This window comes from Anas platyrhynchos, chromosome 5 (genome assembly GCF_047663525.1).
Source record: "Anas platyrhynchos isolate ZD024472 breed Pekin duck chromosome 5, IASCAAS_PekinDuck_T2T, whole genome shotgun sequence".
NCBI classification, from domain to species: Eukaryota; Metazoa; Chordata; class Aves; order Anseriformes; family Anatidae; genus Anas; species Anas platyrhynchos.
This window is the reverse complement of record NC_092591.1, coordinates 3,358,347-3,384,994: the sequence shown is the minus strand read 5'-3', so window position 1 is coordinate 3,384,994 and position 26,648 is coordinate 3,358,347. Positions and strand designations below refer to the sequence as shown.

At 61.8% G+C, this 26,648-nt stretch overlaps 2 protein-coding genes and 1 long non-coding RNA gene across 7 annotated transcripts; 1 reads left to right on the top strand and 2 right to left on the bottom strand.

The window, feature by feature from the left end:
- Window positions 1-1,047: 1,047 nt before the first annotated feature.
- On the bottom strand, window positions 1,048-4,904 carry LOC106016377 (prostaglandin D2 receptor). The gene is made up of 2 exons (XM_027458859.3): window positions 3,930-4,904; window positions 1,048-2,836 (listed from the first exon to the last, which is right to left on the bottom strand). Exons 1-2 carry the CDS (start codon window positions 4,779-4,781, stop codon window positions 2,567-2,569), a joined length of 1,122 nt encoding a protein of 373 aa, XP_027314660.3. The 5' UTR covers window positions 4,782-4,904; the 3' UTR covers window positions 1,048-2,566.
- A 1,089-nt stretch (window positions 4,905-5,993) lies between these two features.
- Window positions 5,994-12,581, bottom strand: LOC140002556 (uncharacterized). Its single transcript, XR_011809390.1, has 2 exons — window positions 11,210-12,581; window positions 5,994-7,402 (listed from the first exon to the last, which is right to left on the bottom strand). It is a non-coding gene; the product is annotated as an uncharacterized lncRNA (long non-coding RNA).
- Window positions 12,582-14,237: 1,656 nt separating this feature from the next.
- NID2 (nidogen 2) lies at window positions 14,238-26,503 on the top strand. 5 transcript variants are annotated; one of them, XM_072038080.1, is made up of 22 exons: window positions 14,243-14,536; window positions 15,570-15,878; window positions 17,638-17,870; window positions 18,168-18,523; window positions 18,766-18,915; window positions 19,001-19,246; window positions 19,407-19,607; window positions 19,769-20,020; window positions 20,092-20,235; window positions 20,649-20,777; window positions 20,875-21,009; window positions 21,089-21,208; window positions 21,300-21,515; window positions 22,007-22,243; window positions 22,440-22,661; window positions 22,790-22,959; window positions 23,478-23,607; window positions 23,749-23,920; window positions 24,454-24,611; window positions 24,815-24,938; window positions 25,555-25,667; window positions 25,758-26,503. In XM_072038080.1, exons 1-22 carry the CDS (start codon window positions 14,327-14,329, stop codon window positions 25,766-25,768), a joined length of 4,038 nt encoding a protein of 1,345 aa, XP_071894181.1. In that variant the 5' UTR covers window positions 14,243-14,326; the 3' UTR covers window positions 25,769-26,503. The 5 variants fall into 5 exon arrangements, with proteins under 5 accessions (XP_071894184.1, XP_071894181.1, XP_071894180.1 ...); XM_072038079.1 differs by having other exon boundaries at window positions 22,004-22,243; XM_072038082.1 differs by having other exon boundaries at window positions 14,245-14,536; window positions 19,769-19,993.
- The last annotated feature ends 145 nt before the right edge of the window (window positions 26,504-26,648 follow it).

Below are 26,648 nucleotides of genomic sequence, written 5' to 3'. Positions count from 1 at the left end.
CTTAAAAATGCAAGCAGACAATAAAAAAAAAAAGAAAAGAAAAAAAAAAAAAAAGGGCCCCGTGCAAGAACCAAGCATGCTGCTGGGAAATGAGCTTTTTGGGAAGCTGCGCCTGGATTTCATGAGCTGAAAAATATAAAAATATATATATCTATAAAAATAAATCAGCTGGGCTCGATTTACAGGGTTGGGTGACGCCGGGGACAAGGACACCAGGGGACACCGTGGTCACGGGAGGGCGGTGGGCACCAGGCAGCAGCTCCAGAAGTTGCCTCGCTGCTTCCAGCCACTGCAGCACCTCCTGCTTGCCTCCGTTACGCACCGGATCCGTGCCTTTGTGCCTCGCTGGCACCGCAGCGCCCTGGTGCAAAGGGGCCCCCCCGGGAATTGCCGCGCGGTGCCCGATGGCCGGGAGCAGGGACAGGCTCAGCCCTGCAGCCCTCAGCATCTCTGCTTTTTACCTTTACAGCTAAACTGCAGGTCTCAGAGCTTTATTTATTTATTTGTGTGCTTGTTCATAGGAAAGGGCGATGGGTTTGGGCTCCTGAAGCCCCCAAAAGGGGCAAGGGCACACCTCGGGGCACAAGGCTGCCGAAGGGGTGGGTTGGAGAGGAGAGCGCAGCCCCCTCCTTGCAGCTGCTTTGCTCTGTCCTGCTCTCAGCCAGCCCTGGCTGGGGACGTGCTGCCATCTCTGGAGAAGACAGCAGCACGGCAGCCCCACGGCCCCAAAACGCAGCCGAGTTTTGGATCCCAGCGGTGTGAGGATTCGCCAGCAGCTGCTGGGGTCCCCCCTGCTGTGAGCACCCATGGAAAGCGCCACCAAAGCCAGGTGAGCGCGCCGAGGTCACCAGGATCCCCCAGGAAACCTATGCAGGGAGCCTCTAGGGATGGGGTCGGGGAGGCAGGGGCAGGGGTTGGGGTCACCCCACTGCCCTGCAAACCCCCCCAAAACGGGGACGTTTCCTTCCTCGGGTGATGAGCGCACGGACGAGTCCAAGAGCGCGGCGCACGCGTCACCTGGGGGCTCGGATGGAGTCTGCATCCACGCACCTTAATAAAAACCCTGATTTATTTTAATTTAATTGCTCTCACTTCGCACTGAGCACAGTCCCGGGCTTTACAGACCCGCAGTCAGCACCCGGCTCGCGGCACCAGCTCGCAGCCTGCTTCGGGACGCTCTCCCGGAGCGAATCCCGCTGGGGGCACGGCTCCTGCCAGCCCGGTCCCCCCATCCTGAGCGGTGCACGGAGCCACACGGCGGAGGAGATGCCAGCCCAGGGGCCAGCAGGAAGGTTTTGCAGAGCCTTTATCCCAGCCAGTGTCCGTCCTGCTGCGGAGATCAGCCCGGTGAAAGCCGTGGCGCTGCCTCGGGGCCGCTCCTGAGCTCGCAGGGTCCCACGTGCGCCACCTCCAAGTCGGGAACGTGCGAGGAACGGGACACCAAAATGAGGACCAAGCCTCAGTTCAGTCCTTTTTCCGCAGAAAACCCCGCTGTGGGGCACAGAGCGGGGATCTTGCAGGGCCGGGGGTGCCCCCCTGAGTACCGCCAGCCCTGCCCTTCCCTCCACCAGCAGAGCCTGGCAGGTCCCGGAGCCGGAGCAGGAGCGATCAGGTCACCTCCAAAAAGCCCCAAGCTATATTTACCCGAGTTGCTTCCTTCAAAAGGAAAATCGGTTTGACAACAAGAGTAAATACCGCGTGAGAACTGGCAGGAACACGGCTACACCTTGCGAGGCTTGGCTAAACAGAGGGAGAGAAGTATTTGCCCTGTCTCCTCCAAGGACGCTAAGCAGATGGGGACCGGGGTTATCGTCATTTTTTTGTCCTAAACGGCCACTCGAGGCAGATGTTAAACAAGCACACCAGTTTTAATACGCCTGCTTGAGGGGAAATGGAGCTTTCATTAAAAGGATCTGTTGCTCGCATGCTTGCGCCGCGAGGTTATACATCCTGGGCTCTGCTTTTTCTCTCGCTTGCCGCTCTTATTAAGAGCGGGTATCGTCATAAATACCGCCTTAAAATAATTACGGGCAGCCTCCCACGGCACAGCTGGGCGCGATCGATTCTCCAGAGCAGAGCCACGGCGGGGAAATCGCAAACCCTGAGCCGAGGAGGGGCTGGGGAGCTGCCCCCATCCTCCTCCCCGGGCACCCCGAGGCACCGCGGGGACAGCGCAGGGGCCGACCCCATCAGCTCTCCGGGCATCGTGCGTGGGATGAGGAGATGGGGCAGGGCTCCAAACCCCTTTTATCCGAGGGGGGAGGCATGAGGCTCTCCCCCCGGTGTGCTCCTGCCCAAACGCAGCCCTGGCACCCCGCACCAAACCCCGCAGCCGTGCGCTCCCCGACCTCTCCGCCGAGCGCTGCAAAATCCGCAGGTCCCCGGAGGGATCCCCCCCCGGCCCCCCGCTTCCTCCGGCGGGCGGCACGCATCCCCAGAGCCAAAACGGGGCAGAAACTCCACTTGCCCACCCCGTGCCACCGCCCAGGGCGCCGTCTTCCCCGCGCCGCTCGGGGCCGAAGGCTCGCTCCTCATCTTCACCGGCTCCCGCGGGCCCCCGCCGCGCTCAGGGGAAGACGAGCTGCGGGGCGTCCGTCCTGCGCCAACCCAGGGGGCAAAAACGAGCGTCCCCCTCCGGCCCCGGTCCTTTGAGGGTGGTGGCCCTGCGGGAGCCCAGGCGGCGGCAGAGCCTGCGGACGAACATGCGGAAGACGGAGGTGCGGAAGATGATGAAGACCCAGGGGTCGACGATGGAGTTGACGGAGAGGAAGCGCAGGGCGCTGAGGTCGGCGTTCTCGTTGAAGTCGGCCGCGAACGCCCCCATGTACGCACGGATCTGTCCGAAACAGGAGGCTTCAGCGAGGCCGTGGGGGGGCTGAGAGGTTCGGGGGGGGGGGGCGAGGAGGGTTCCCACCCGACCCATCTGCGGGGTTCCCAACCCCAGGGTGGATTTTGGGGAAGGATTTTGGGGAGGGTTTTGGGGAGGGTTTTTCCCGGGTCAAGAGATCTGGTGAGGTTCCAAGGGACCCAGCACCTCTGGGATGGGATGAGCATGGGGGGGGGGTTTAGGGGGGGTTACTGAAAGGTTTAACACCCCTGGGAGTGGGCAGGGAGAGGGTTCAAGGGGTTAAATCAATGAAGTGACCCCCCCTCTGAACCCCTGGGATGAGGTGGTGGTGATGGGGGGGGGGGGGTGAAAAGGGGACTAAAGCACTGACCCCACTGCCCATGGAGGGGGTGGGGGGGTAATTAAAGGGATTAAGGCAATGACCCCGGGCCACTGCCACCTCCGGGATGGGGGGGTGGTGATGGGGGGGGTTAATTAAAGGAATTAAAGCAATGACCCGAGCCCCCTGACCCCTCCGGGATGGGGAGGGAGTTATGGGGGGGTTAATTAAAGGGATTAAGGCAATGACCTGAGACCCCTGACACCTCCGGGATGGGGGGATGATGAGGGGGGGGGGTTAATTAAAAGGCTTAAAGCAACGACCCGACCCCCCCGACACCTCCAGGACGGGGTGGTGGCGATGGGGGCGTCCTTCCAGGGCGGGTACAGCGATCCCCAGACCCACGGGATGGGGTGGGGGATATTGAGGGGGGGGCAAAGCAACGACCTAACCCCCCCGACACCCTCTGGAACATGGTGGTGGCGATGGGGGGGGGTTCGTGGGGTTTCAAACCAACCCGTGGGACAAGGGGGGGGTGAAACACAATAACCCACCCCCCCGGATGGATGGTTATGGGGGGGAATATCCTAAGGGGGGGGGGGTAAAGCAATAAGGGGTGGGGTGGTGATGGGGGGGGGGTACTTGGAGAGGACCGGAGCGAGGTGTTCGGGGGTGGATTTCACTGCTGGGGGGGGGCAACAAGGGGTCTGGGAGGAGGGAGGGGGGGTGGTGGTGATGAAGGGGGGGGGTCTTTGTACTCACGATGAGCGGCAGCGAGCAGACGGTGAAGAGCACGGTCATGAGCCCCAGCAGGACGAGGTGGTCGAGCTCCTCCATGCGGGGGGGGCTGGCGGCGGTGGTGGCAACAGCAGCAGCCGGGGGGGTGGCCGCTGCCCCCCGGGGGGGCTGCCTGCGGGCCATGCCGTAGAGGTGCCGCATGCTGCTCACGTTGCAAGCCCCGATGGCCAACACCAGCACCCCCATCAGGCTGGCGTAAAGCACGGGGAAGCCCAGCTGGCCGACCCCCCCGCCGGCCATCCGGATAAAACACCAAGTGCCGGGGCAGTACTGCATGGGGACCCCAAAACCCAGCAGCGGGAGCGCGCAGAAGAGCGCGCAAAGCCCCGCCGCGGCCGGTGCCAGCGCTGCGCCCAGCCGTCGGGTAAGGTGGCGGCGGTAAAAATAAGGGTGGCCAAGAGACAACCAGCACTCCAGGGCCATGGCGAGCAGCAGGAGGGTGGGGGCCAGCCCGAAGAAAGCCATGAGGAAGGCGAAAAGCTGGCACAGAGCCCCCGGCTCGCCCTCGCCTCGCCCCCCGGGGGAGCCCAATTCGCTCAGGCTGCGGTTGTAAGCGTAAGCGGCCAAAACCATGGGGCTGAGCAGGCACTTGCCCAGCAGATCGGTGACCGCCAGCCCGCTCACCAGCACGTAGAAAGCCGAAACCCTCGGGGGGCGACCGCCGGGCGAGCGGGAGCGCCGGCGGTGCTGGCCAAGCAGCAGCAGGGCGAGCACGTTACCCAAAAGGCCAGCCCCAAAAAGCACCGAGCTGGGCACCGCCGACTGCCCGCTCTCGATGAAACGGCTTCCCCGGCACCGGTAGCCTTCGCTCGCCATCGGGCAGCCGCCCTCGCCCTTCCTCCTCCTCCTCCTCCTCCTCCTCTTCTTCTTTCTTCTTCTTCCTCGCCGCCGCCGACTGGCCCGGCCCCGGCGCGGGGTGGGAGGCACGGGGGAGGCGGCGCGGAGAGGCTCGGGGCGGCCCCCGGGGCGGCTCCTGCCCGCCCCCGGGGTTAGGGGCTGGGGGGGGCACGGAGGGGAAATGGGGGGTGGAGGGGAAATTGGAGGGGGGGTGGGGGGAGGTCCGCTGGGGGGGTGCGAAGGGGGCGGGGGTGGGGGGATGGGGGGGTAGGGGGGTGGGGGGGTGGGGGGAGTTGGTTTCTGGGGGGGTTGGGGGGTGGGAAGGGGTCGGGGGTGAGCTCCTGGGGGGGCTAAAGGGGTGGGGGGTGAGGTTCTGGGGGTGCAGGTAAGGGGGTGATTAGCTCTCGGGGGGCTGGGGGGGTGGGAAGGGGTCGGGGGTGAGCCCCTGGGGGGGCTGAGGGGGGTGAGGGTATGGGGGGATGAGCTCCTGGGGGGGTTGAAGGTGAGGGTAGGGGTCGGGGATGAGCTCCTGGGGGTCTGGAGGTGTGGGTAAGTAGAGGGGAGAGCTTCTGGGGGGGCTGAGGGGGTGGGAAGGGGTCAGGGATGGGCTTCTGGTGGAGCTCGTGTTTGGGTAGGGGCTGGGGATGAGCTCCTGGGGGGATTAGGGATGTGGGTAGGGGTCGGGGATGAGCCCCTTGGGGGGGGTCCCAGGGTTGGGAAGTGGCTGAGCCCCCAGGGGGTCAGGGGTCCAGCCCTTGGGGTGATCAGGGCTGTGCCCCCACTGCAGGGGTAGGTGATGGGGTTGGGACCAAGTCCTTGGAGGGGACTACGGGGTAGAGGGCTGGTGTCGGGCTGGTGTAAAACAGGCCAGGAACGGGCAAAATCCCCCACGAGGCCAATTTCTGCAGGGCTCCGCCTGCCCCCCATCACTCCTACCTGCCCCCCATCATCACCCCCACAGCACCCCACTGCTCCTACAGCACCCCACAAGCCCACCGTGGGGTGATGCCACTGCCGAGCCCCCGGGGAAGGTTCCCAGCCCCCCTGTACCCGCGGCAGAGCCCTGGGGCGAGCTTTGGGTGAAGCCCCCAGCGCCTCTTCCAGGAAGAGCAGCGGCCCCCTCCAGCTGCCTCGCGCATACCGCAGCTCGCAGGATACATGTGATGATGAATAAGCACGAAACCACGGCCGTCTGCTTTCGGGCCCCTTTTTTTGCTACTCGAGCTGAGCGTAGGAGAAGTGCAGGAAAGTATCAAGATGACAGGAGGGGTGGGAAAGGCGCTCGGTGCCCGGCACAGGCACCCGCTCCGGCGCGTTTTGGCGATGGGCTGGATTTTTTCGGGTCGCATCCAAGCCCCCCTCCGGCAGGGAGGGCGCCGAGGGAGAAATTTCAGGGAGAAATGAAGGTGAGCCTGGGCGCCGCTCGGCGTTTTTTTTTTTTTTGCACGTGTGGGTGTTGAAGTGCTGCCCTCGTTAGGGCTCGGCGCAAACACGGCGAGCGTTTCTGCCCCGGGGTGGGGGGGGACCCGGGGAGAAGAAATTCAGCCTGCTTGGAAATTTGGAAATTCGTCCTCCTGGTGGGCACGTCGAGATGAAACACGTTGCGTTCTTCAATGCCATGATGGGCAGCTCCTTTTGGATGGAGAGCATCGCCGTGGGGCCAAACGTGGAGCCTCGTGGTGCTGCGGGGCACGGCACCCACGTTTTGGTGGAGCCCTCCGCGGTGCCGCAGCCCATGCGTCGCTTTTGGTGGCCATCCTGGTGACCCTGCTCTTTGTCCTCGTTCCGGGCAGATTTGTGGTGTTTTGTGCTGAAATCCCACCCGGGGAGCTGCAGCCATCCATGCAGGAGCTTCTCCAGGTGAGCCCCATGCGCTTCGTGCGCTGGCACCCTGGGGATGCCCTCGGAAGGGCACGTCACCGCGGGGCGCACGCTGCTGGGGTGGAAAAGAGGCCAAAGTGTCACCGCTGGGGAGTTCCTCGCCAGGCTGGGCAACGCCAGAAGGCCAAATTCAGCAGAAATTTGTCGCCCCGGGGAGAGGAGGAGGAACCTCGACAATAGGCAGCCCTTTTTTGGAGCGGGTGCCGTCCCCGGGTGCACCGGCACCGGAGAGCTGGCTGGGAACCCTGAAGGACGCGGGGATGCTCGGTCCTGTCCCCAAAACACCCGAAGTGGCAGGGTGATGGGGACCGAGATGGCTTTTGGGGACAACCTCCAGGTCCAGGTGTGACCCCAGGGCACAGGAGGTGGCCACCTCGGGCAGGGGTGGCCGCGTTTCTTCCCATCCTTGCTCCAAGCAGGTTTGGCACCGAGCGTGGCCGAGCACGGGCGCCGCCTTCCAGCCTGCTGCGGGGTCAGGGCGGCTGTCCGGTCAGGAACACAACCACAAAGTCATCTCCCTCCTTTCCCTGCCCCAGGGGAGAAAGCGGCGTGGGCAGCCAGCTGCTCCCGCTCCCCGTTCGGCTCTCCTCTTGGCGTGGGTTGTGTAAACTGCAGCTATTCGGGGGAAAATGATTTTGAGAAAGGCTCGTCACCGCCGATGACGAATCCCCCCTCTTCGTCACGGTTCCGACGTGACCCTCTTCTCGCCGCTCGCATTCCTGGCGGAGAAAGGAAAGAAAGGAAAAAAAAAAAAAAAGGATCAAAACAACCCAAAGCGGAAGAAAAAGCAGCACGCCGCAAAACCCCAGAAGACAAATGAGGAGCTGGAAAAACTTGAAGCATCTGGGAGGAATTTCAGGTTTTGTTTCCAAAACTCTCGCTGACCCCAAGCGGCTTTTCCCCGCCGCCCGGGGGGGTGCTGAGCGGGGTGCCCGCCCCACCGGGTGGCTGCCAAACCCCGTTTTTTCCGCGAAGGAAGCCCGGCGGAGCCCCCATCGGTGATTTCTCGCCCTCTTCCAGCCCGGCGCTGGCTTTGGAAGCGTTTTTATCGGTGTCCCCATCACCTAATTTAGAGCCCGTTAGACGGGGAGGGTTTTGGCAGGCGGCGAGGGACGCGGCTGGCCGGGAGCGGCCGCATTGGCAGCGCTCGCTGGATGCTCCCATCCTGAACAAACGAGGCTGGGAGGGTCCTACATGGAAGAGACATCCCCCTGCCAGCCAGGAGCATGAAATTGGGGTGGCGATGCCCCAAAATTTCGCTCCCGGGGCTCTCCTTGCTGCGGTGATGCGCTGAGAGTCCCGGACACCCCGCATCCAACCGGTTGGTGAAGGCACCTCGAGCAGCCCAGCCCCAGGCAGTTCCCATGTCCCTATTTCTGGGACAGCAGAGGTGTCCCCATTAGGGTTTTTTTTTGGGATCCCAAGTGTTCCCAGAAGTGGCTTTGGGGTGCGGGGAACACAGCCCTGCTCGGAGCCAGGCGGAGAAGTGCCGCTGATTGCTTCCAGCTGGTGCTGCTTGGAAATGAGCCCCAGCAGGGTGATTTGGGGCTGCGGGGGGTTGGGGTCGGGACGCGGCCCTGCCCCGCTCTGGGTGGGCAGTGTGGGGGCAGGAGGAGTTGGGGGGGAGGGCAATCGACCCCATTGCACGAGCACAAAAAGGCTGCGGGAAGGGCAGGGAGAGGGGCGCATGGTGGGGGGAGGGCTGGGGGGGAAAGGGGATGGGGATAGGGGATGGGGATGGGGATGGGGATGGGGATGGGGGCAGAAAAAGGGGTTGGGGTATCGGTAGGGGTTGGGGATAGGGTTTGGGGACAGGGGATGGGGATGGGGATAGGGGTTGGGGATAGGGATAGGGATAGGGGTTGGGAAAGGGGGGCAGAAATATGGGGTGGGGATATCAGTAGGGGTTGGGGATGGGGTTGGGGACAGGGGACCGTAATAGGGGTCAGGAATAGCAATGGGGTCGGGGATAGGGGTCAGGGGATAGCAATAGGGTTTGGGAATAGGGGTCGGGAACAGGGGACAGTAATAGGGATCAGGGACAGGGGTTGGGGGCAGCAGCAGGGGTCGGATATGGGAATAGGGGTCAGGGATCGGGGTCGGGGATAGGGCTGAGCCTGGGGGGGGGCAGAGTGCGCGTGCACGTGTGTCCGTGTGTCCGTGTGTCCGTGTGCGCGTTCCCGAGCCTGGCCCGTGCCGGGGCTGAGCCGGGGCCGGGCGGGCACCGGGGGGCAGCAGCGAGCCCCGAGCGGCTCCGGCACCGCCCGGCCCCGGGATCCGCCTCTTTTTTTTTTTTTTTTTCCCCCCTTTTTTTTTCTTTTCTCTTTTTTCCCCCTTTTTCTTTTTTCTTTTTCTTTTTCTTTCTTTTTTTTTTTCCATTTCCTTTTTCTTTTTTTTTTCTGTTTTATTTTTTCTTTTTTTTCTTCTTCTCTTCTCTTCTCTCTTTTTTTTTTCATTTTTTCTTCCCCCCCTTTCTTTTCTTTTTTACTTTTCTCATTTTTTTCTTTCCTTTTCCTTTTCCTTTTCCTTTTCCTTTTCCTTTTCCTTTTCCTTTTCCTTTTCCTTTTCCTTTTCCTTTTCCTTTTCCTTTTCCTTTTCCTTTTCCTTTTTTCCCTCTTTCATTTTTTCCCTTTTTAATTTTTCCTTCTTTTTTCCCCTTTTCCTTTTCTCCTTTTTTTATTTTTACCCCTTTTAGTTTTCTTTTTTTTCTTTTTTTTCTCTTTCCTTTTTTTTTCTTTTTCTTTTTCTGATTTTCTTTTTTTTTCTTTTTCTTTTTTCCTTCCTTTTTTCCTCTTCCTCTTCCTGTTTTTTCTTTTTCCCCTTTTCTTTTTTTTTTCATTTTCCCTTTTTCTCTTTTCTTTTTTTCCTTTTTTTTTCTTTTTTTTTTTTTCCTTTTTCCTTTTTCTTTTTTCCTTTTTCTTTTTTCCTTTTTCTTTTTTCCTTTTTCTTTTTTCCTTTTTCTTTTTTCCTTTTTCTTTTTCCTTTTTCCTTTTTTACTTCCTTTCCCCTTTTCTACATCTTTTCTTCATCTCCATCTTTTCTTTGTCCTTTTCCTCATCATCCTCTTTCTTATTTTGCTCTTTACTTCATTTCATTTCATCTCACCTCATTTCATTTTTCTACCCAGGCCATCGCTGCCCTGCACATACCCTGGGCTCATGCAGAGGATGGTGACCCCCCCCCTCTCCCTCTCTGTCCCTTCAGCAGCACAGGACAGCGTCACCTTGCTCCCCTCACACCCACTCTGGGGACAGCTTTGTGTCCCCAAATCCAGGACTTCCCCCACCACCTCCCACCTGTCCACGCAATCCCCTCCTGGAGCCCTTCCAGCACTTCAGCCTGCCATAAATTTACCCCTTTTCTTTCTTTTTCCCCCTAAAATTTGGGCTGTTTCCCACCAGACCCAGAGCGGCGAGCTCAGCCCGGCGGCCAGGAAAGGGTTTTTATTTTGAGGATGCGTCTCCCCAGGAGGTGCATCCACCACTGATCTTTTCTGCAGCTGCAGCTCCTCCGGCACGGCACGCCGCGGTTTGGGTTACAAGAGCAAAAATCCCTCCGTTTATTGCCTAAGCCTCGTGTTTCCCCCTTCTGGGGGCCCCAGGCACACCCCAGCTGCTGCAGGGAAAGGATCCCCATCCCTGGGGCTGGGGGTACCCAAAATCTCCCCAAAATCTCCCCAAAATCCCAAGCACAGCACGGCACCGTGCCACCACGGGGACGCGTCCCGGTGTGCTGGGCTCCCCAAATGTGCTGCCCACGTGTTCCCTCATTTCCCAGGGAATTTTTGGATAGCCCGAGCGCTCTTGTCCCCCGCCAGCCCCCAAATCCCTTTGAGGGCGAAACGCTCCAGGGTCCTCAGCGCTCTTCAATTTGGAGGAGAAATCCTAAAAGCTGTGCCTCTGGCCCACCGCTGCGTGATGGGGGACGTCGGGGGACATCAGGGGACAGCAGGGGACATCAGGGGACAGCAGGGGACAGTCCCCCCTGCTCCCAGCCCCACGGCACAGCCCGAGCCAGGAAAATGTGGCTAAAAACGTCTTCGCTCGCAGAGGCTGTCAAGGGAAAGACAAAGGCAGGAAGCTGCTGGGCTGCACGAAATGAGGCTTAATTGCGGGGCTTAGTCACCCGGAGCATCTGGGGGGCAGCGGCGGAGTGCCGAGGAGGTGACAAAAAGGGTTTTGGGGGAGCCCTTGGCTCTGTTTGGCCCCATTTGTGATGGTGCTGCCTGGAGAGCCCCTGGGTCCCCTTGGGCACCCCAACCAACACCGACCTCGAACCCCTCCGGGCTGCCCTGCCCGGCAGCCTGAGCCCCTCTGCCGGGGATTTGGCTGGAGAAGGGACCGAAGGAGGATGTGGGGGGTCCCTGGGGACCCCAGGGATCGGCACCGGGCGCGGGGGGCTCGGTGCGCTCATCCGGCAGCTGCCGGAGCGAAGGCAGCCTCGCAGTGGCGCATGGAGAGAGGAAGGAAGGAAGGAAGGAGAGCCCCAGAGATTAAAATAAAATCAAACCTTATTTTTATTTTTACCTTTACGCCTTAAAATACTTTGTAAAACCCGGAGTGATGGCTGGGCTGGGGGCTGTGGGTGTCTTGGGGATTTTTTCAGCGTCTGCGCCCCCCGGTCCCCGGGGTGCCGGGTGCCTGCCCGAGCAGCGCCCGGGTTGCTTCTCCTCTCCGCTCCTTCCTGCACTCCTGCTCCAGCCGAGTAGCCCAGGGTTGAAAAAAAACTCCTTATTTTTTTCTGTAAAAACCTTATTTTCCCATATCTGGGGCTCCGAACCCTTCCCCAGCCACCCCAGGAGAGGCGCGTCTCCTGCTCACCTCTGCGCGGCCACGGTCCTTGAAGGGCTGCAGGGTTTTCTGACCCCACAGCCCCGCTCATCCCAGCCCAGCCCACAGTGCCAGGCCTTCCTCAGCCCTTCCCATCCTCTTCCTCACCCCCCAGCCCAGCCGAGGGGCAGCCCTAGCTTTTTAGGGAGAGGGATTTGGGGTGTATGTGGTCGCTGGTGGGACCCAGCCCCTTCCTGCAGAGCATCCCGCACCTCCCGCAGCCCCACCACATCTGGTTCTGCACAAAGCAGCACGGGGAACAGGCCTGGCTGTTCCTTTTGTTTATGCCCAGGCTGAGGGAAGAGCCAAACCCCAGCCAGAGGCTCTGCTCGGCCACGTGGAAGCGATTACAGGGATCGGGCCCTGTGAGCACCTCCCTCCCCAGCACATGGCGTGGGTGAGAGCAGCCCCATCCCCATCCCCATCCCCGTCCCCATCCCCATCCCCATCCCCATCCCCGTCCCCGTCCCCGTCCCCATCCCCATCCCCATCCCCATCCCCATCCCCATCCTTGTCCTCAACCCATCCCATCCCCATTTCCATCCCCATTTCCATCATTTCCATTTCCATTTCCATCCCCATTTCCATCCCCATTTCCATCCCCATTTCCATCTCCATTTCCATCTCCGTCTCCATTTCCATTTCCATCCCATTTCCATCCCCATTTCCATTTCCATTTCCATCTCCATTTCCATCCCCATTTCCATTTCCATCCCCATTTCCATCCCCATTTCCATCCCCATTTCCATTTCCATTTCCATCTCCGTCTCCATTTCCATTTCCATCCCCATTTCCATCTCCGTCTCCATTTCCATTTCCATCCCCATTTCCATCCCCATTTCCATCCCCATTTCCATTTCCATCCCCATCCCCATTTCCATCCCATCCCATTTCCATTTCCATTTCCATTTCCATTTCCATTTCCATTTCCATTTCCATTTCCATCCCCATTTCCATCCCCATTTCCATCCCCATTTCCATCCCATCCCATTTCCATTTCCATTTCCATTTCCATTTCCATTTCCATCTCCATCTCCATCTCCATCCCCATCCCCATCTCCACCCCATCTCCAACCCATCCCATCCCTATCCCCTTCCTCATCCCTATTCCCATCCCATCCCATCCCTATTCCCATCCCAACCCCCTTCCCCACCCCATCCCCACCCCATAAGCCTCCCCCGCCACCACAGCCCCCCCAGCAGTGGGGCTGCGCCCCCGGGGCCAGGCATTCCTCCAGCTTTCCCCAGCAGCTTTTTCCCATTTTTATCTGCTGGGACCTGACACCGAGAGGTGCCGGCTTTGCCACGGGGGTGACAAAAAGCCTTTTTTAGCATCCCGAAAGCCCACGTGGGAAGCCTGGCAGCTTCCCGTGCCCCAGTGGGGCCCCTTTCTCCCAGACACGGCTGGGGACAGTGACATTTTCCCCAGGAGAGGCTCATCGTAGGGGAAATTGGGGCTCTCAGAGAGCCAAACCTGCTTGTCCTCCCACCCATTTCAAGGCTCTGCTGCGGGGTTACAACCCCCAAATTAATTTATTCCTTAATACCCTCGCAGCGAACCCTTTCAGGGCACCAGCAGCACCAGCAGCCGTCCTCTCCAAACCCTTCTCTTCGCTGCTGCTGCGGTATGGGGTGGAAAACCCCAAATTTTCCACCCCAGCGCTGAGTGCCGTGGGTTTATTTTTGGCAGCGAGAGCCCACAAACCTCCCCCCACCCCCAGGGCCACCTTTCCCCAGGGGAGGGACGTCCTGGACCCCAATTTGCCCTTGGGGCCAGCACCCTGAAATATGAGGGTGCCGGGGGGGTCCTGGCTGTGCCAAGGATGGGGGTGGCAGAGGGGACAGGGCCGGGGGGGCTGCGGGCTCCAGGCAGCACCAGATTTCCCTGGACACCCCGTGGGGTGTCAGAGCTTCAGAAAAAAAACATGAATTTGGCCCGGGGAGCTCCTCGAAGGCGGAGGAGTGCATCCAGCTGGCCTGAACCCCGCTCCAAGCCCTAATGGTTTTTTAGGGCCAGGCGAAACCTTCCCATCTGAGGGACTGGAGCCTTTGGATAAGGTCCCTGCTGTCACATCCAGGCTCCCAGCCCTGTCCCCTCTGATCCCCCCCCTGTGCGCCATTTGGGGACATGGGGACCCCAGGTCCGTGGGGACGCGGCACCGGGGCTGTGCGCCCTGGGCGAAACTTTCAGAGCCAAAAAGCGCCGGGAAAGGAGAAGCTGAGGCGCGCTGACACGGTGCCAACCGAGCTGCCCGGGGGGGGGGCTGTGGGTTTCCAGCTTCCTTGCCCGGCCCCCCCCCTCTGCTCCCTGGGGATGTGGGGTCGGGTTTCTGCCCGGCGGGGGGCAGCGGGGAGCCTCCCCCCACCCCCGAGCCGACCCCATCCCCATTTCGTCCCCATTTCGTCCCCATTTCTTCCCCATTTCATCCCCATTTCATCCCCGTTTCCTCCCCATTTCCCGGCCCCAAACTGGCCTGGCTCCCAGCTCCGGGGGCGGCGGGCAGCCTGCAGCCAGCCCCCCCCCCTCTCCCACCCCCCCATCCCCTTTTATTTTTTATTTTTTAACCCCCACCCCCTTTTTTTGCCCAGCCCCGGGATGCCCGGCCCGCCTGTCACGGCGCAGAGGAGGGGAAATCACAGCTCCGAGGGCGGATTTTGGGACAACCCCGCATTGGCCGACCACGGGGCTGGGGGACCCAATAGCGGAGCCTTCGGGGCTCGGATCCGCCCCATCCTTCCCCGGTTTCCCCCCCCCTTTCCCCCCCCCCCCGGGGCCGTCCCGTCGGGGCCGCTCCGCTGCGCTCCGGCTGCGGGATGCGGGCGGTGGCGGGGCCGGGGCTGTTGGCCGGGCTCCTGGGGCTTTTTTTGGCCGGGATCGTTCAAGCTCTGCCCCGTCCGGGGCTCCTGCCCCACGGGCCGACCCTCGGAGACCTCCTCTTGAAGCCTGGAGACGATGAGAGCTCCCCCGCCGTGGCCCTGCCCCGAGCCCTGCGCCTCTACGGCCGCGCCGCCCGGCGCCTCTACGTGAGTGCCCCCCTCCGGAGCTCCCCCCGCCGCCTTCCCGGCTCTCTGTCCCTCCATCCGGCCCTCCTTCCATCCCTCCTGCCGCCCCTCCATCCCTGCTGCCTTCCTCTCCCTCCCCATCCTCCGCTCATCCTTCCCTCCCCTCTTCCACTCATCCCTTTCCTTTCCTTTCCTTTCCTTTCCTTTCCTTTCCTTTCCTTTCCTTTCCTTTCCTTTCCTTTCCTTTCCTTTCCTTTCCTTTCCTTTCCTTTCCTTTCCTTTCCTTTCCTTTCCTTTCCTTTCCTTTCCTTTCCTTTCCTTTCCTTTCCTTTCCTTTCCTTTCCTTTCCTTTCCTTTCCTTTCCTTTCCTTTTTTCCTCCCTCCTTCCACCTCTCCCTTCCCACCCTCCTTCCATCCCTTCCTTTCCTCCTTCCCTCCATCCTTCTGCATCTCCCTCTCCTCCTTCCATCCCTCTCTTCCCTCTCCTCCCCTCTTCCATCTCTCCCTGTCCTCCCTCTTTCCACCTCTCCATCTCTTCCCCTCTTCCATCCATCCCTTCCCTCCCTCCTTCCACCTCTCCCTTTCCTCCTTCCCTCCCTATTTCCATCCCTCCCTCCCCTCCCTCCCCTCTTCCATCCCTCCTTTCCCTCCCTTTTTCCATCCCTCCCTTCCCCTCCCCATCCCTCCACCCCCCCTTTCTCCCCACGACCCCTCTCCCCCTCCTCGCCCTGACCCCACACGTGCCTCGTCGCCCTCCATCCCCACTCCTCCTCTTCCTCCTCCTCCTCCTCCTCCTTGGCGCCTTCCCTGGGGCTGCCGAGGAACAAGAAGCCTTTTTCCTCCGCAGCTGTTCCCCCCCCAGCAGCTGGGGCAGCCCCCGAGCCACAGCTCAGGAGGTGCCCGAGCTCTTTTGTTTCCCCCTGGCCGGATGGGGCCACGCGGTTTTGGAGACCCCCAACCCCATGCCATGCCCTGGGGGACACCAAGCAGGCGGGAGGGGACACGGGAAGGTGCCCCCGCTGCTCCCCGACACCTCTCACCCCTCTCCCCGCAGGTGGGGACCAACGGGGTCATCTCCACCCAAGATTTCCCCGGGGAGCCCCAGTACGTGGACGACGATTTCCCCACGGACTTCCCCGTCGTCGCTCCCTTCCTGGCCGACCTGGACACCTCGGGCGGCAGGGGGGACATCCACTACCGCCACGACACCTCCCCGGCCGTGCTGAACCAGGCTGCGGGGTACATCCGAGCCGGGTTCCCCCTCACCGCCGGCTCCTTCGTGCCCGACGGCGTCTTCGTGGCCACCTGGGAGGACGTGGGCGCCTACCAGGAGTTGGCACCGGGCGCCCAGCCCTCGGCGCAGGTGAGGCACGAGCCCTCCCTTTTTCTGGGTACCCGAAAATGGATGGTGGGTCCGGTGCTGGAGGAGGCACGGGATTTCTTTCCCCTTTTGGCTCACGGCAGCCTTTTGGGGTTTGCTCGCTCTGCTGCTGGGTTTGGAGCTCCGGGTGCTGCCGACCCCAACGCTGCGCCCGAGGGCCGGGTGCGCACAGCCTGGCTCACCCACGCCTCCATCCCCAAAATTCTCGTTGGTTCCTTGGGGTGAGCTCATCCTGCCCTGACACTCCCAGCAAGGATCCGGCCTCCCCATTCCCACCGTGGGCTGATTTTGGGGTCGGGCATGCGTTCTGCCTTCCCCACCCCGCTGTTGATAAGGCACCCGCGTGGGCGCCGCGTTTTTGCGGCTCTCCCCAAAAATCACCGCGTCCACGGCTGGGAAAGGAGCCGGTGACCTGCCACGGGGCAGGAGGTTACAGGGACACCCCACCACCGGGAACCGTCCCCAATTGTCCCCAAACTGAGGCCCCGTGGTGGCAGGCTGGGGATTGCTGCGGCCGGGCGGGGGAAGAGAGCGAGGTTTGGAAGGGAGCGGAGCGCATTTTTTCCTCCTATTTAAAACTTGGGAAAGCAGCTGAAGAATTGCCATCGGAGGCCTCGCAGCGACCTCGCAGCCATCAAAAAATGCGGCCTCGTTTTCTCGCCCTAATTGTTTTTTTTTTTCCCTCTTGGGTCGGGTTTGAAGCTGAAACAAGCCGTGCTCGGGAACGAGCAGCTGGATGGAAAGCCTCGTTTGGGAAGGAAGGAAATTCAGCTTGTGCGCGCTTTGCAGGACTCCCCCTTCCACGGCCACCCCCTGAGCGATACCAGCTGAAAACCCCAAAAACCTAAATCCCCAAAACCCCTTTTTTCTCCCTAAATGTGCCGTGCTCAAGCAGGATTTGGCCTGGTGGCCCCCCATCTCGGGAAGCCGCAGCTCATCGCTCCCAGCCCGGGCTGGGGGCTCCCGAGCAGCGAATCCCCCCCCCCGGGGACGTGCCCCCCATCCGTGCCGTGACAATTCCCAGCCCAGCGGGGGCAGAAATCGCCCTCTGGGCTGGAATTTGCCCTTTACAGAGAGGCCGCCCCTGCTCTTTGCCCCGTGTCCCCGCTGTCCCCCCCGCCTCCGATGTGTCACCAGCCAAAAAATCGTCCCCCGGTCACCGCCGGGCTGGCTGCGTGGGGGAAGAATCCAACCCGGGGGGGGGGTCACCAACCCCTCCCCAATCCCCGGCAGCATTTTGGCTGCCTCTCCGCGGGGTCTCTGAATGCCCCGAGTGTGCGCCGCCGACAACGGGGCTCTTTGTGCCTGCTCGGGGGCGCGCGCGGTGCCGGGGGCTCTCCGGTGGCTCGTCAAAAGGGTTGTGCTCGGGGCTGGGGGGGCCGGCGGGAGCACACGTGCGTGGTTTTTCCTGAGGAAACCGGGCTGAAATTGTTCTCCCGGGGAAGCGGGGGCGAGGGTTTTCCTCCGGTGTTAAGGGGAGGGTGGTGGGGGGCTGGCGGTGGGGTCAGGACGGGAGGTGCTGAGCATCCTCCCAGCACCCGGGTTTGGCTCAGCCAGGCAGCCCCTGCTCCTGGGAGGTGTCTGTAGGGTGACGGGGGATTTTTTTGGGGAGATGCTACCCCATTTGCATGCATTTTGGGGCGCAGGGAGCCAGGTATCATACCCGGGGTCACTGCCCTTGGGGATCCCAGGGGTCTTGGGCCCCTGGTGATGTCCGTGTGTCCCGCTCTCCTCTCGGCAGCTCAACACCTTCCAGGCAGCCATCGCCTACGACGAGGATGACACCTACGTCATCTTCCTCTACCCCGAGGGCGGCCTCCAGTTCCTGGGGACGCGGCCCAAGGAATCCTACAACGTCCAGCTGGAGCTGCCGGCCAGGGTGGGCTTCAGCCGCGGGGACAGCGACGACGGGAGGAGAGAGGGGCTCTTCTACAGCGTGGCCAGCACCGAGCAGGCGCTGAGGCTCCTCGAGCGGTGCGTGGGGGCTCGGGGTGGGCAGGGGGAGCAGGGATGGTGGGGGGCGCACCGGCTGCTGGGGCCGTGCAGGCTCGGGGGGTGCCTGCGTGGAGCTGGAAGAGGCAGGGGAGCAAGCAGCAGGGGATGAAATTCTTTGTGGGGGGCTCAGCACCATGCGTGTAGAAGGTTTTGGGGGGCAGATTTGGTTTTTGGACGGAGCTCTCCGGATTTCCGCAGCCGGATTTGTGGGTCGGTCGTTGGGGTCCTGGGGGTTTTTGGTGTTCCAACGCGTGTGCCACGTGTGTGTGTGTGCAGGGGGAGCAACGCGGGGGTGCCCGGCGTGTGGGTCTTCCACGTGGGCAGCTCGGGACCCCTGGAGCACGTGGAGCCGGGGGGCAATGAAGGAGGCAGCCCCGGCACCCCGCAGAGCCCCGCGGCGCCCACGGAGCCGCCGGCACGACCCCGCTGGGCGCCCACCTCACCGCGTCCCCGCCACCACGGCCAGCTGAGCATCGTCCCCGTGGGGCTGCCCGTGTCCCCGGGGCAGGAGCGGAGCCGGCGGCTGCAGCCCGACGGGGACACCCCACAGAGATACCCCGCAAACCCCGCGTCCTACAGCTCCGGGCACCACGGCGTGGGCGTGGAGGAGGACGTGCATTTTAACACCGACGGTGAGATCCCGGGGTGACAAAACCGAGCTGGGGACGGCTCGTGGCGGGTCGGTTCCTAAAAAAAGGGGCTGTGTGCTGCGGGTTCGTCTTGTCCTGAGCGGGAACGGGTTGGGTTTGCTCTTTTGGCACGCTCCTGGTGCCAAAATTGGGTGCTGTGGGGCTGCTCGTGGCCGTGCGCCAAGCAGGGAGCCTCGGGGGTGGCTCCGTCCCCACGTCCCCAAACTCCCCCCGCTTGTCCCCAGTGTTCACCTACAGCGCGGGCAGCAGGGAGACGTGCGCCCAGCACCACGGCCGCTGCTCCCCGCACGCTTTCTGCACCGACTACGCCACCGGGCTCTGCTGCCACTGCCAGGCCTCCTACTACGGCAACGGGCGGCAGTGCCTGCCCGAAGGTACGGGGACACGCGGCGGGGAGGGCGCCTGGTGCCCCCGGGATTGGGAAAAAAGGTGCCAGGGCTGCGTTTTCTCCCCGCCCAGGGGCCGTGCATCGCCTGAACGGGAAGGTGAGCGGCAGCCTGGTGGTGGGGAGGACGCCCGTCCGCTTCCAGGACGTCGACCTGCACGCCTACATCGTGGGCAGCGACGGGAGAGCCTACACGGCCATCAGCGGGGTGCCCGCGCCTGCTGCTCGTGCCCTCCTGCCCCTCCTGCCCCTCGGAGGGCTCTTCGGGTGGCTCTTTGCCCTCGAGGAGCCCGGCTACGAGAACGGCTTCAGCATCACCGGTGAGCGGGGCCGTGGGTTGGAGACGCTCCCCTCGGGTTTGGGGTCCCTGTCACCTCCCCGCTGTGTCGCGGGCTCTGCTGGGTTCATCAGTGGGGCAGGGGAGGGTGCTCCCCGACCCCATTCCGGCACAAATCCCACCTGTCCCCTCCTCCTGCCCAGGTGCTGAATTCACCCAGCACCTGCAGGTGACCTTCTACCCCGGGGAGGAGCAGGTCCACATCACCCAGACGGCCGAGGGCTTGGGGCCAGACAATTACTTGAGCCTGAAGACCCACATCCAGGGCCAGGTGCCGTTCATCCCGGAGAACTCCACAGTCCACGTCGGCCCCTACAAGGAGCTGTACCACTACTCCGGCTCAGGTAGGAGCTGTGGTCTGCTTATCCCATTTATTTGCCCCTGCTTTTGGTGTCCCCGATGCTGTCCACGCGTGCTGCGCTCAGATCACCCCCAACCACCCCATCTCCATCGCGGTTTCTAAAATCCGAGATGGAAATCAGCTTCCTGCGGGTTCCCTTTGCAGCCGTGACATCCTCAGCCCACCGGGACTACGTCCTCACCTCGGGGGCCACCAACCAGACCCTTTCGTACCGCCTGCACCAGAACATCACCTTCTCGGGCTGCCCGCACGCCCGTGGCCGCCTGCCCCCTCTCCAGCGGCTGAGCGTGGCGCGCGCCTTCGCCCTCTACGACGCCCAGGAGCAAGCCCTGCGCTACGCCCTGGCCGGCCGCATCGGCTCGGCCCACGGTGAGCACGCTCCTCCGGCCGTGCCAGGTGGGATTGGGGTCTGGGTTCCTCCTCCCAGTAGTTTTTCACCCGCTAACGAGCCCCGCTCTGCCCCGCAGACGATGCTGAGAGGCCGCCGGTGAACCCGTGCCGCGATGGCACGCACACGTGCGAGGCGACGGCGCGCTGCCAGCCTGGCACGGGGCTGGGGTACACGTGCGAGTGCGCAGACGGCTATCGGGGAGACGGACGGGGCTGCCAAGGTGAGGGGGGGCTCGGGGCACCCCGTTCCCTGTGGGGTACCCACCTTGGGTAGAGCAATTTGGGGTGCTGGGCGTGCCGCAGCATCGCGACACCCACTGTATGAGGGGCTCCCGGAGGTGCACGGAGGATGTTGGTGGATTATGGGGGGGGGAACTGAGGTCCTTGGGGGTCCCTGGATTTGGGGGTGGATGGGGAGGTGCCCCAGGAGCAGGGTGGGGATGGAGGAAGGGGCTGCTGTGGGATGGGATGGGAGGTTTGGGGTGGGATGGGTGGTTTGGGGTGGGATGGGCGGTTTGGGGTGGGATGGGCAGTTTGGGGCGGGATGGCCGGAGCACCCAGCCCCCAAAACGGGCTGTGTGGGGGGTTCCCCACCACCACCACCGGGGTTCCCAGCATCTCCCCTTTCCTACAGACGTGGACGAGTGCGGGGAGGGCCTGAGCCAGTGCGGCCCCTTCTCCGTCTGCCTCAACACCCCGGGCAGCTACCGCTGCGAGTGCCGCAGCGGGTACCGGCTGGCGGAGGACGGGCACGCCTGTGTGCGTAAGTGCCAGCCCCGAAATTCAAGGCACCGCATCCCCCAACCCCTCTGCCCCTTTGGGTTCACCCCCAGCACCCCCTAACCCACATCTCCCCGCAGCCCTGGCCGATCCCTGCGAGGACGGGAGCCACCCCTGCGCTCCAAGGGACCGCGCGCGCTGCCTGCCCCGCGCCGGGGGCATCCCCGCCTGCGAGTGCCTGCCCGGCTACACCGGGGACGGCCGCGACTGCACCGGTAGGAGCGGGGTGCCCGGTTCTCGTCGGGTTGTGGGGATGCACCCGGTGCCTGTCTGAGCTCTCCATCCCTTGCCCAGACGTGGACGAGTGTGCCGAAAACCCGTGTCACCCCGCCGCCGCCTGCCACAACTCCCCGGGCTCCTTCTCCTGCCAGTGCCAGCCCGGCTACGAGGGCGACGGCTTCCAGTGCGCGCACGGTAAGGCGTGGAGCTCGCCTCACCCCGGGGGCTGATTTATTTTCCCCCCCCCCTCCGTCCTCACTGCCCCCTTTTGTGGCTTCTCCACCAGCCCAAGGCAGCACGCAGCGGCTGACGCCGTGCGAGCACGAGCGGCTGTACCCGAGGGTGCCGGGGCACGCGGCGCAGTGCGACGAGCGGGGAGGGTACCGGCCCCTGCAGTGCCACGGGGGCACCGGGCACTGCTGGTGCGTGGATGCTTCGGGGCAGGAGATCGCCGGCACCAGGACGGCGCCGGGCAGCACGCCGCCGCGCTGCGGGAACCCAGGTGAGCGCAAAGCCTCCCCAAAACATCCCAGCTCCCGCCCCAAAACATCCCGGCTCCCGGGGAGCCTCCAGGGAGGGGAGGCAGGATGGGTCCTGCGGCGTGTTTTGGGGATTTCTGTGGGGTTTGGTGGGCGTGGAGGTGCTGGGCGAGGCATTCCCGGCACTACTGGTGGGGCTGAGCTGGAGCTGAGCCCTCCCTGCGTGGCTGCAGGGTGGGGACGCGGTGAGAGGAGGGGACCTTTTGCCAGGGCACCGCAGGGGGCACCCAAACTTTTAGGGCACCCTGCCCACGGGGTTACGGTGCTGGTGGCCAGCGGGGCGCCTCCTGCATCATCCTGGGGTGAAAGGGGCTGTGGTGGGGACATCCCCAACCCCCCTGGCACAACCAGAGCCCCCGGAGCCTCACCAGCACCCACATCCGAGGGTGCCCGGCTGCTCCAAGCGTGCCCCCCATGATCTTGGGGCTTGGGGTTGGGGTTTCACCACCAGCAGGGTCCTCCCAGCAGCTGACGCCGTGCGAACACGAGCGGCTGTACCCACGGGTGGTGCCTCCGGGCCCCTCTCCCGTGGGCGACGGGCACGTGCCGCAGTGCGACGAGCGGGGAGGGTACCGGCCCCTGCAGTGCCACGGCAGCACCGGGCACTGCTGGTGCGTGGACGCCGCGGGGCAGGAGATCGCCGGCACCAGGACGGCGCCAGGCAGCACGCCGCCGCGCTGCGGGAACCCAGGTGAGCGCAAAGCCTCCCCAAAATATCCCAGCTCCCGCCCCAAAACATCCCAGCTCCCGGGGTGCCCCTCCAGGATCCTTTGTGAGGGTGGAGGAGCACCCAGCGAGGACTGGGGGGTGCTGGTGGATCCCCGAGCGCCCCGTGCGTGCCCGTGGGGTCCGCGGCGAGGGGGTGACGGTGTCGTTCCCCGTGCCAGAGCCCACGGAGAGGCCCCCGAGCATGTGCGAACGCTGGCGGCAGAGCCTGCTGGAGCACTACGGCGGCAGCCCCCGCGGCGACCAGTACGTCCCCCAGTGTGACACCGGGGGCCACTTCACCCCGCTGCAGTGCCACGGGGACAGCGGGTACTGCTGGTGCGTGGACGAGAGCGGCAGGGAGATCCAGGGCACGCGCTCGGAGCCCGGCAGCCCCCCGCCATGTAAGAGAAGAGCTCTGGGACTCTTCAACCCGCCCCGTGCAGCGCTTTTGGGGTGCAGAGGCGAGGCGAGGAGCCTCTTTGAGCCATCCCTGATCCTTTTTTCCCCTTCCAACCCCGCTCTGTGCCAGGTCTCCCCAGCGTCGCGCCGCCCAGCGTCCGGCCCTCGCCGCGGCCCGATGTGTCGCCGCCGGGCACGGGGACCTTCCTGCTGTACGCCCAGGGGCAGCAGATCGGCTACCTGCCCCTCAACGGCACGCGGCTGCAGAAGGAGGAGGCCAAGACCCTGCTCTCCCTGCATGTAAAGTCCCGAGGGCGTTAGGGTTGGGCATGGGGTGAGGGATCAGGGAGGAGGAGGAGGAGGAGGTGGCGAAGCGAGGGCGCACCGGCACCCTCGGTGCGCCCCTATCCGGAGTCGGCTGCGACCCTACTGCAAAATTTTTGCCTTTTTCCTTCCTCCGACTCCTCTTTGGAGCGGCTCCAGCCAGGCCAGACCGAGGGAGAGTCTCCAAAAGCTGGGCCACGACCCTCCCTGCGCCCTTGGGGACGCGAAGCGCCGCTTGCCAACTCTTCCCTTCCCCATCCCAGGGCCTCGGGCTGGCCGTGCCGTTGCAGGAAGCTCTCCAGGAGCCGGAGGGTTTCGGACCCATCTGGCCGTGGGTGTGCGCCCGCGGCAGCTGGCCCGAGAGCCCCGGCTGCAGGAGGAGCCCGTGGGGGATTTTCCTATTGAAAAGGGGCTCCGAGCATCGCCCCAAAAATTGTAGGGTGGCTCCCAGTGCTTGCGGCAGGATCTCACCGCGTCCCCTCCAACCCCATCAGGGCTCCATCGTGGTGGGGATCGACTACGACTGCCGGGAGAGGACGGTTTACTGGACCGATGTGGCCGGCAGGACCATAAACCGGGCCAGCCTGGAGCCCGGCGCCGAGCCGGAGACCGTCATCAGCTCAGGTGTGTCCCCACCACCCGTGTCACCCCCCCTCCCTTAGAGCCACCTCGGTGTGCCCGCCGTGGCTCTGGGGCCGTCCTGCTTCGGGGTCCTGCATCCCCCGGCGCCGTGCGGGGCCAGGAGCCACACGTCCCCTCCCGCAGGGCTCCTCAGCCCCGAGGGGCTGGCCGTGGACCACCTGCGCAGGGCCATGTTCTGGACCGACAGCGGCCTCGATAAGATCGAGCGAGCCCGGCTGGACGGCTCCGAGAGGCGGGTGCTCTTCGACACGGAGCTCGTCAACCCCCGGGCCATCGCCGTGGACCCCGTCCGAGGGTGAGACCCCATTTTTTAAATTTTTTTTTGTTTTTTTTGGGGGGGGCTGCTCGAGGTGGGATGGGGGCGATTCACCTCGCCCAGCGGTGCCAAGACCCGGCCCTGCTCTCTCCCACCACACCCCCCCCCAAAAAAGGATGGGCTCTGTCCTCCCTCGCCCTCTTTTTTCTTTAAAACCTCCGGATTTGGCTAAACCTGCTGTTTCAGCATCAGCCGTATTTTGCAAGGCTTTGAAGCACGCTGCTTGAAAACACAGCCGTGCCCCCGGGGTGCTGTTGCAATACCAAACGCGCTGCTCCCGAGGCTCACCCTCATCCAGCAGCCACAGCTTGGGTCGTAAACACATTTGACATCATTCTGGCTTCACTTTTAGAGGTTTTGGGTGTTTTTTTTTCCTTCAAATCAAATAAAGAGCTATTCCAGGCAGCACAGGGGGAAAACCAAGCCTCTTAAGTGATGAGACACCCAGCGCTCTCCTCCAGCCCTCATGGGCGCGTGCCCTGTTTAATTAACCGTGTTAATTATTCCCCAAGCAACCTTTACTGGACCGACTGGAACCGGGAGGCACCGAAAATCGAAACGGCCACCGTCAACGGGGCCAACAGGAGGGTGCTGGTCAGCAAGGACATCGGGCTGCCCAACGGCCTGACTTTCGACCCCTTCTCCAAGCTGCTGTGCTGGGCAGACGCAGGTAACTTTGGGGACGGGTCACACACCGAGGAGAAAGCTGCTGTGTGCGCTTTTTATCCCCTTCCCCTGTCCTTGTCCTGAAGATTTTTGGCGTGGCGGGGCTGGGGGGCTGGCGGCACAGGTTGCTTTTACGCCTTTAGGCTGAGAAGCTGCTGGAAAAATTATTGAATGTGTTTTTTCTTTGCTTTTGTGGCCCGTGAAAAGGCACCAAGAACCTGGAGTGCACCTTCCCCGACGGGGCGGGCAGGCGCATCATCCAGAACAGCCTCAACTACCCCTTCAGCATCATCAGTTACGCCGACCACTTCTACCACACCGACTGGAGACGGTAAGAAAAGGGTCCCGCTCCCTGCAACAGCCAGAGCAGCTCCTGGGGGGAAAAATAAATGCCAAACGCTGTCCCCAGCCCGCTCCCGTGTCCTGGAACCTCACCCGGTCAGCAGCAGGCGCTTGTAAATCTTTCTTAGAGCACAGAACAGATGTTTAGAAACAAGCCCAGCTTCCTGGGAGGGACAGAAATAGTGTTTGTTTTTTTTTTCTCTAATGAGGACTTGGCACAGGGTTCTGGATGGAGATCAGGTCAGGGAAAAGATACTGCCCTCGGTCGTTCCCTCTGCCCCACCACCCAAAGCAGCAGGGTCACCAGGAACTCGCCTCTTCCAATCCAGCTGGAAGCTCTCAAAGCTGCAGTGAAATCTTAGCAGATTACATTAAGCACTCCAGTGCTTGCCACGCTTGGACGAGGCTCTTGGGGAGGTCATCTCTGCGCTTCCATGTCACCAAAAAGCCATGCAGTGGATGAGCTGCGCGTAGATCTTGCACAGGGCAAATCTGCCTTGCTCTGCAGGTGTTCAGACAAATTATTTTAGCTGCTTCTGTCTTAAAATGCAAGTAGGTGGGGTTAAAATAAAGAACACCCAAGTAAAGCGCTTCTCTGCCACCAGGGACGGCGTGATAGCTGTCAATAAGGAAACCGGCTCCTTTACGGATGAGTATCTCCCGGAGCACCGATCGCATCTCTACGGAATAACTGCCGTCTATCCCTACTGCCCTGGAGGTAAAACCCAACAAATCCCAGCAAATCCCAACCCCTTTCCTCTTCCTGACATCTGTTAGAGGTGCTAAAGGGATCCATTTCTCTCCGCAGCAAGGAAATAACAACTGCAACTTCGAGAACCATCAATCTTTGCACCCAAAGGAACTTCAGACCCAGGAAACTGTCACTGCATACAACGAAAAGGGAGAGCCCTTAATGAAGGCCAACGAAGCAACCTACCCTCCTGCAAAAGATTATCGTGTATTTTTGAATTTATACCTCAAGTCTTTACTACTGTATTTTTTTTTAAAGCGAAAAAAAACATGGATTTATTACAAAAAAAAAAAGAAAAATGGTCCTGTGAATCCTAGGCCATTACTCTAACTCTTGCTTATGCAAGCAAATTTAAAAGGTAGCTTTCTTATTCAAATGTTTTTATTTTATTGGAAGAATAGATTTAACTTTATTAGTTTGACGATCCGACCACCAGGTCCTTTTTAACCAAAACCAAGCACAGCGGGGAAGCTTTGGATGCAGTATCTTGCTGGGTCTCGGTCACCTACAGCCCTGAAGACTGTACACGTTCAGAACAGTTTTGTGATATAGCAAAGGCATGGGAGTTGTTTTTTTTTTTCTTCCAGAAGACAATTCTGTATTTTCAACACTGCCTCAATGCATGTCTTTTAGTATTTATATTAGAAGAATATGCTAGAATCGATCTGTTCATGCTCCTTGGTTCTCCTGAGTGCCGACCCCACGGAGACCAACGCGTGTTCAGAAATACATTTTAAGTTGTAATGCTTCACTTTTTCTAGGTTACTTCAATAATTTGAATAAAAACGGTTGGTTTAAGTTTCCCTTGGGATTTCAGCATGTCAGTTTTCAGGTGGGTTGTGGAGAAGCAGCGAGCAAGCCAGGAGCAAGCTGTTCACATGGCAGGACCTCAGCAAAAGAGAAATCTCCAGAGCCTTTACGAAACACTCCCTTCTCCACACAAAGCCA

What these genes read in the sequence shown, in the direction of transcription:
- NID2 (XM_072038079.1), top strand. Translation starts at nt 14,327, where the DNA reads ATGCGGGCGGTGGCGGGGCCGGGGCTGTTGGCCGGGCTCCTGGGGCTT. An exon ending in CGCTCCTCCGGCCGTGCCAG is followed by an intron (nt 20,021 to 20,091) that starts GTGGGATTGGGG and finishes TCTGCCCCGCAG; the next exon opens with ACGATGCTGAGAGGCCGCCG. An exon ending in GCCCGGCAGCCCCCCGCCAT is followed by an intron (nt 22,662 to 22,789) that starts GTAAGAGAAGAG and finishes GCTCTGTGCCAG; the next exon opens with GTCTCCCCAGCGTCGCGCCG.
- LOC106016377 (XM_027458859.3), bottom strand. Translation starts at nt 4,781, where the DNA reads ATGGCGAGCGAAGGCTACCGGTGCCGGGGAAGCCGTTTCATCGAGAGC. An exon ending in TCTGCTCGCTGCCGCTCATC is followed by an intron (nt 2,837 to 3,929) that starts GTGAGTACAAAG and finishes TGTTTCGGACAG; the next exon opens with ATCCGTGCGTACATGGGGGC.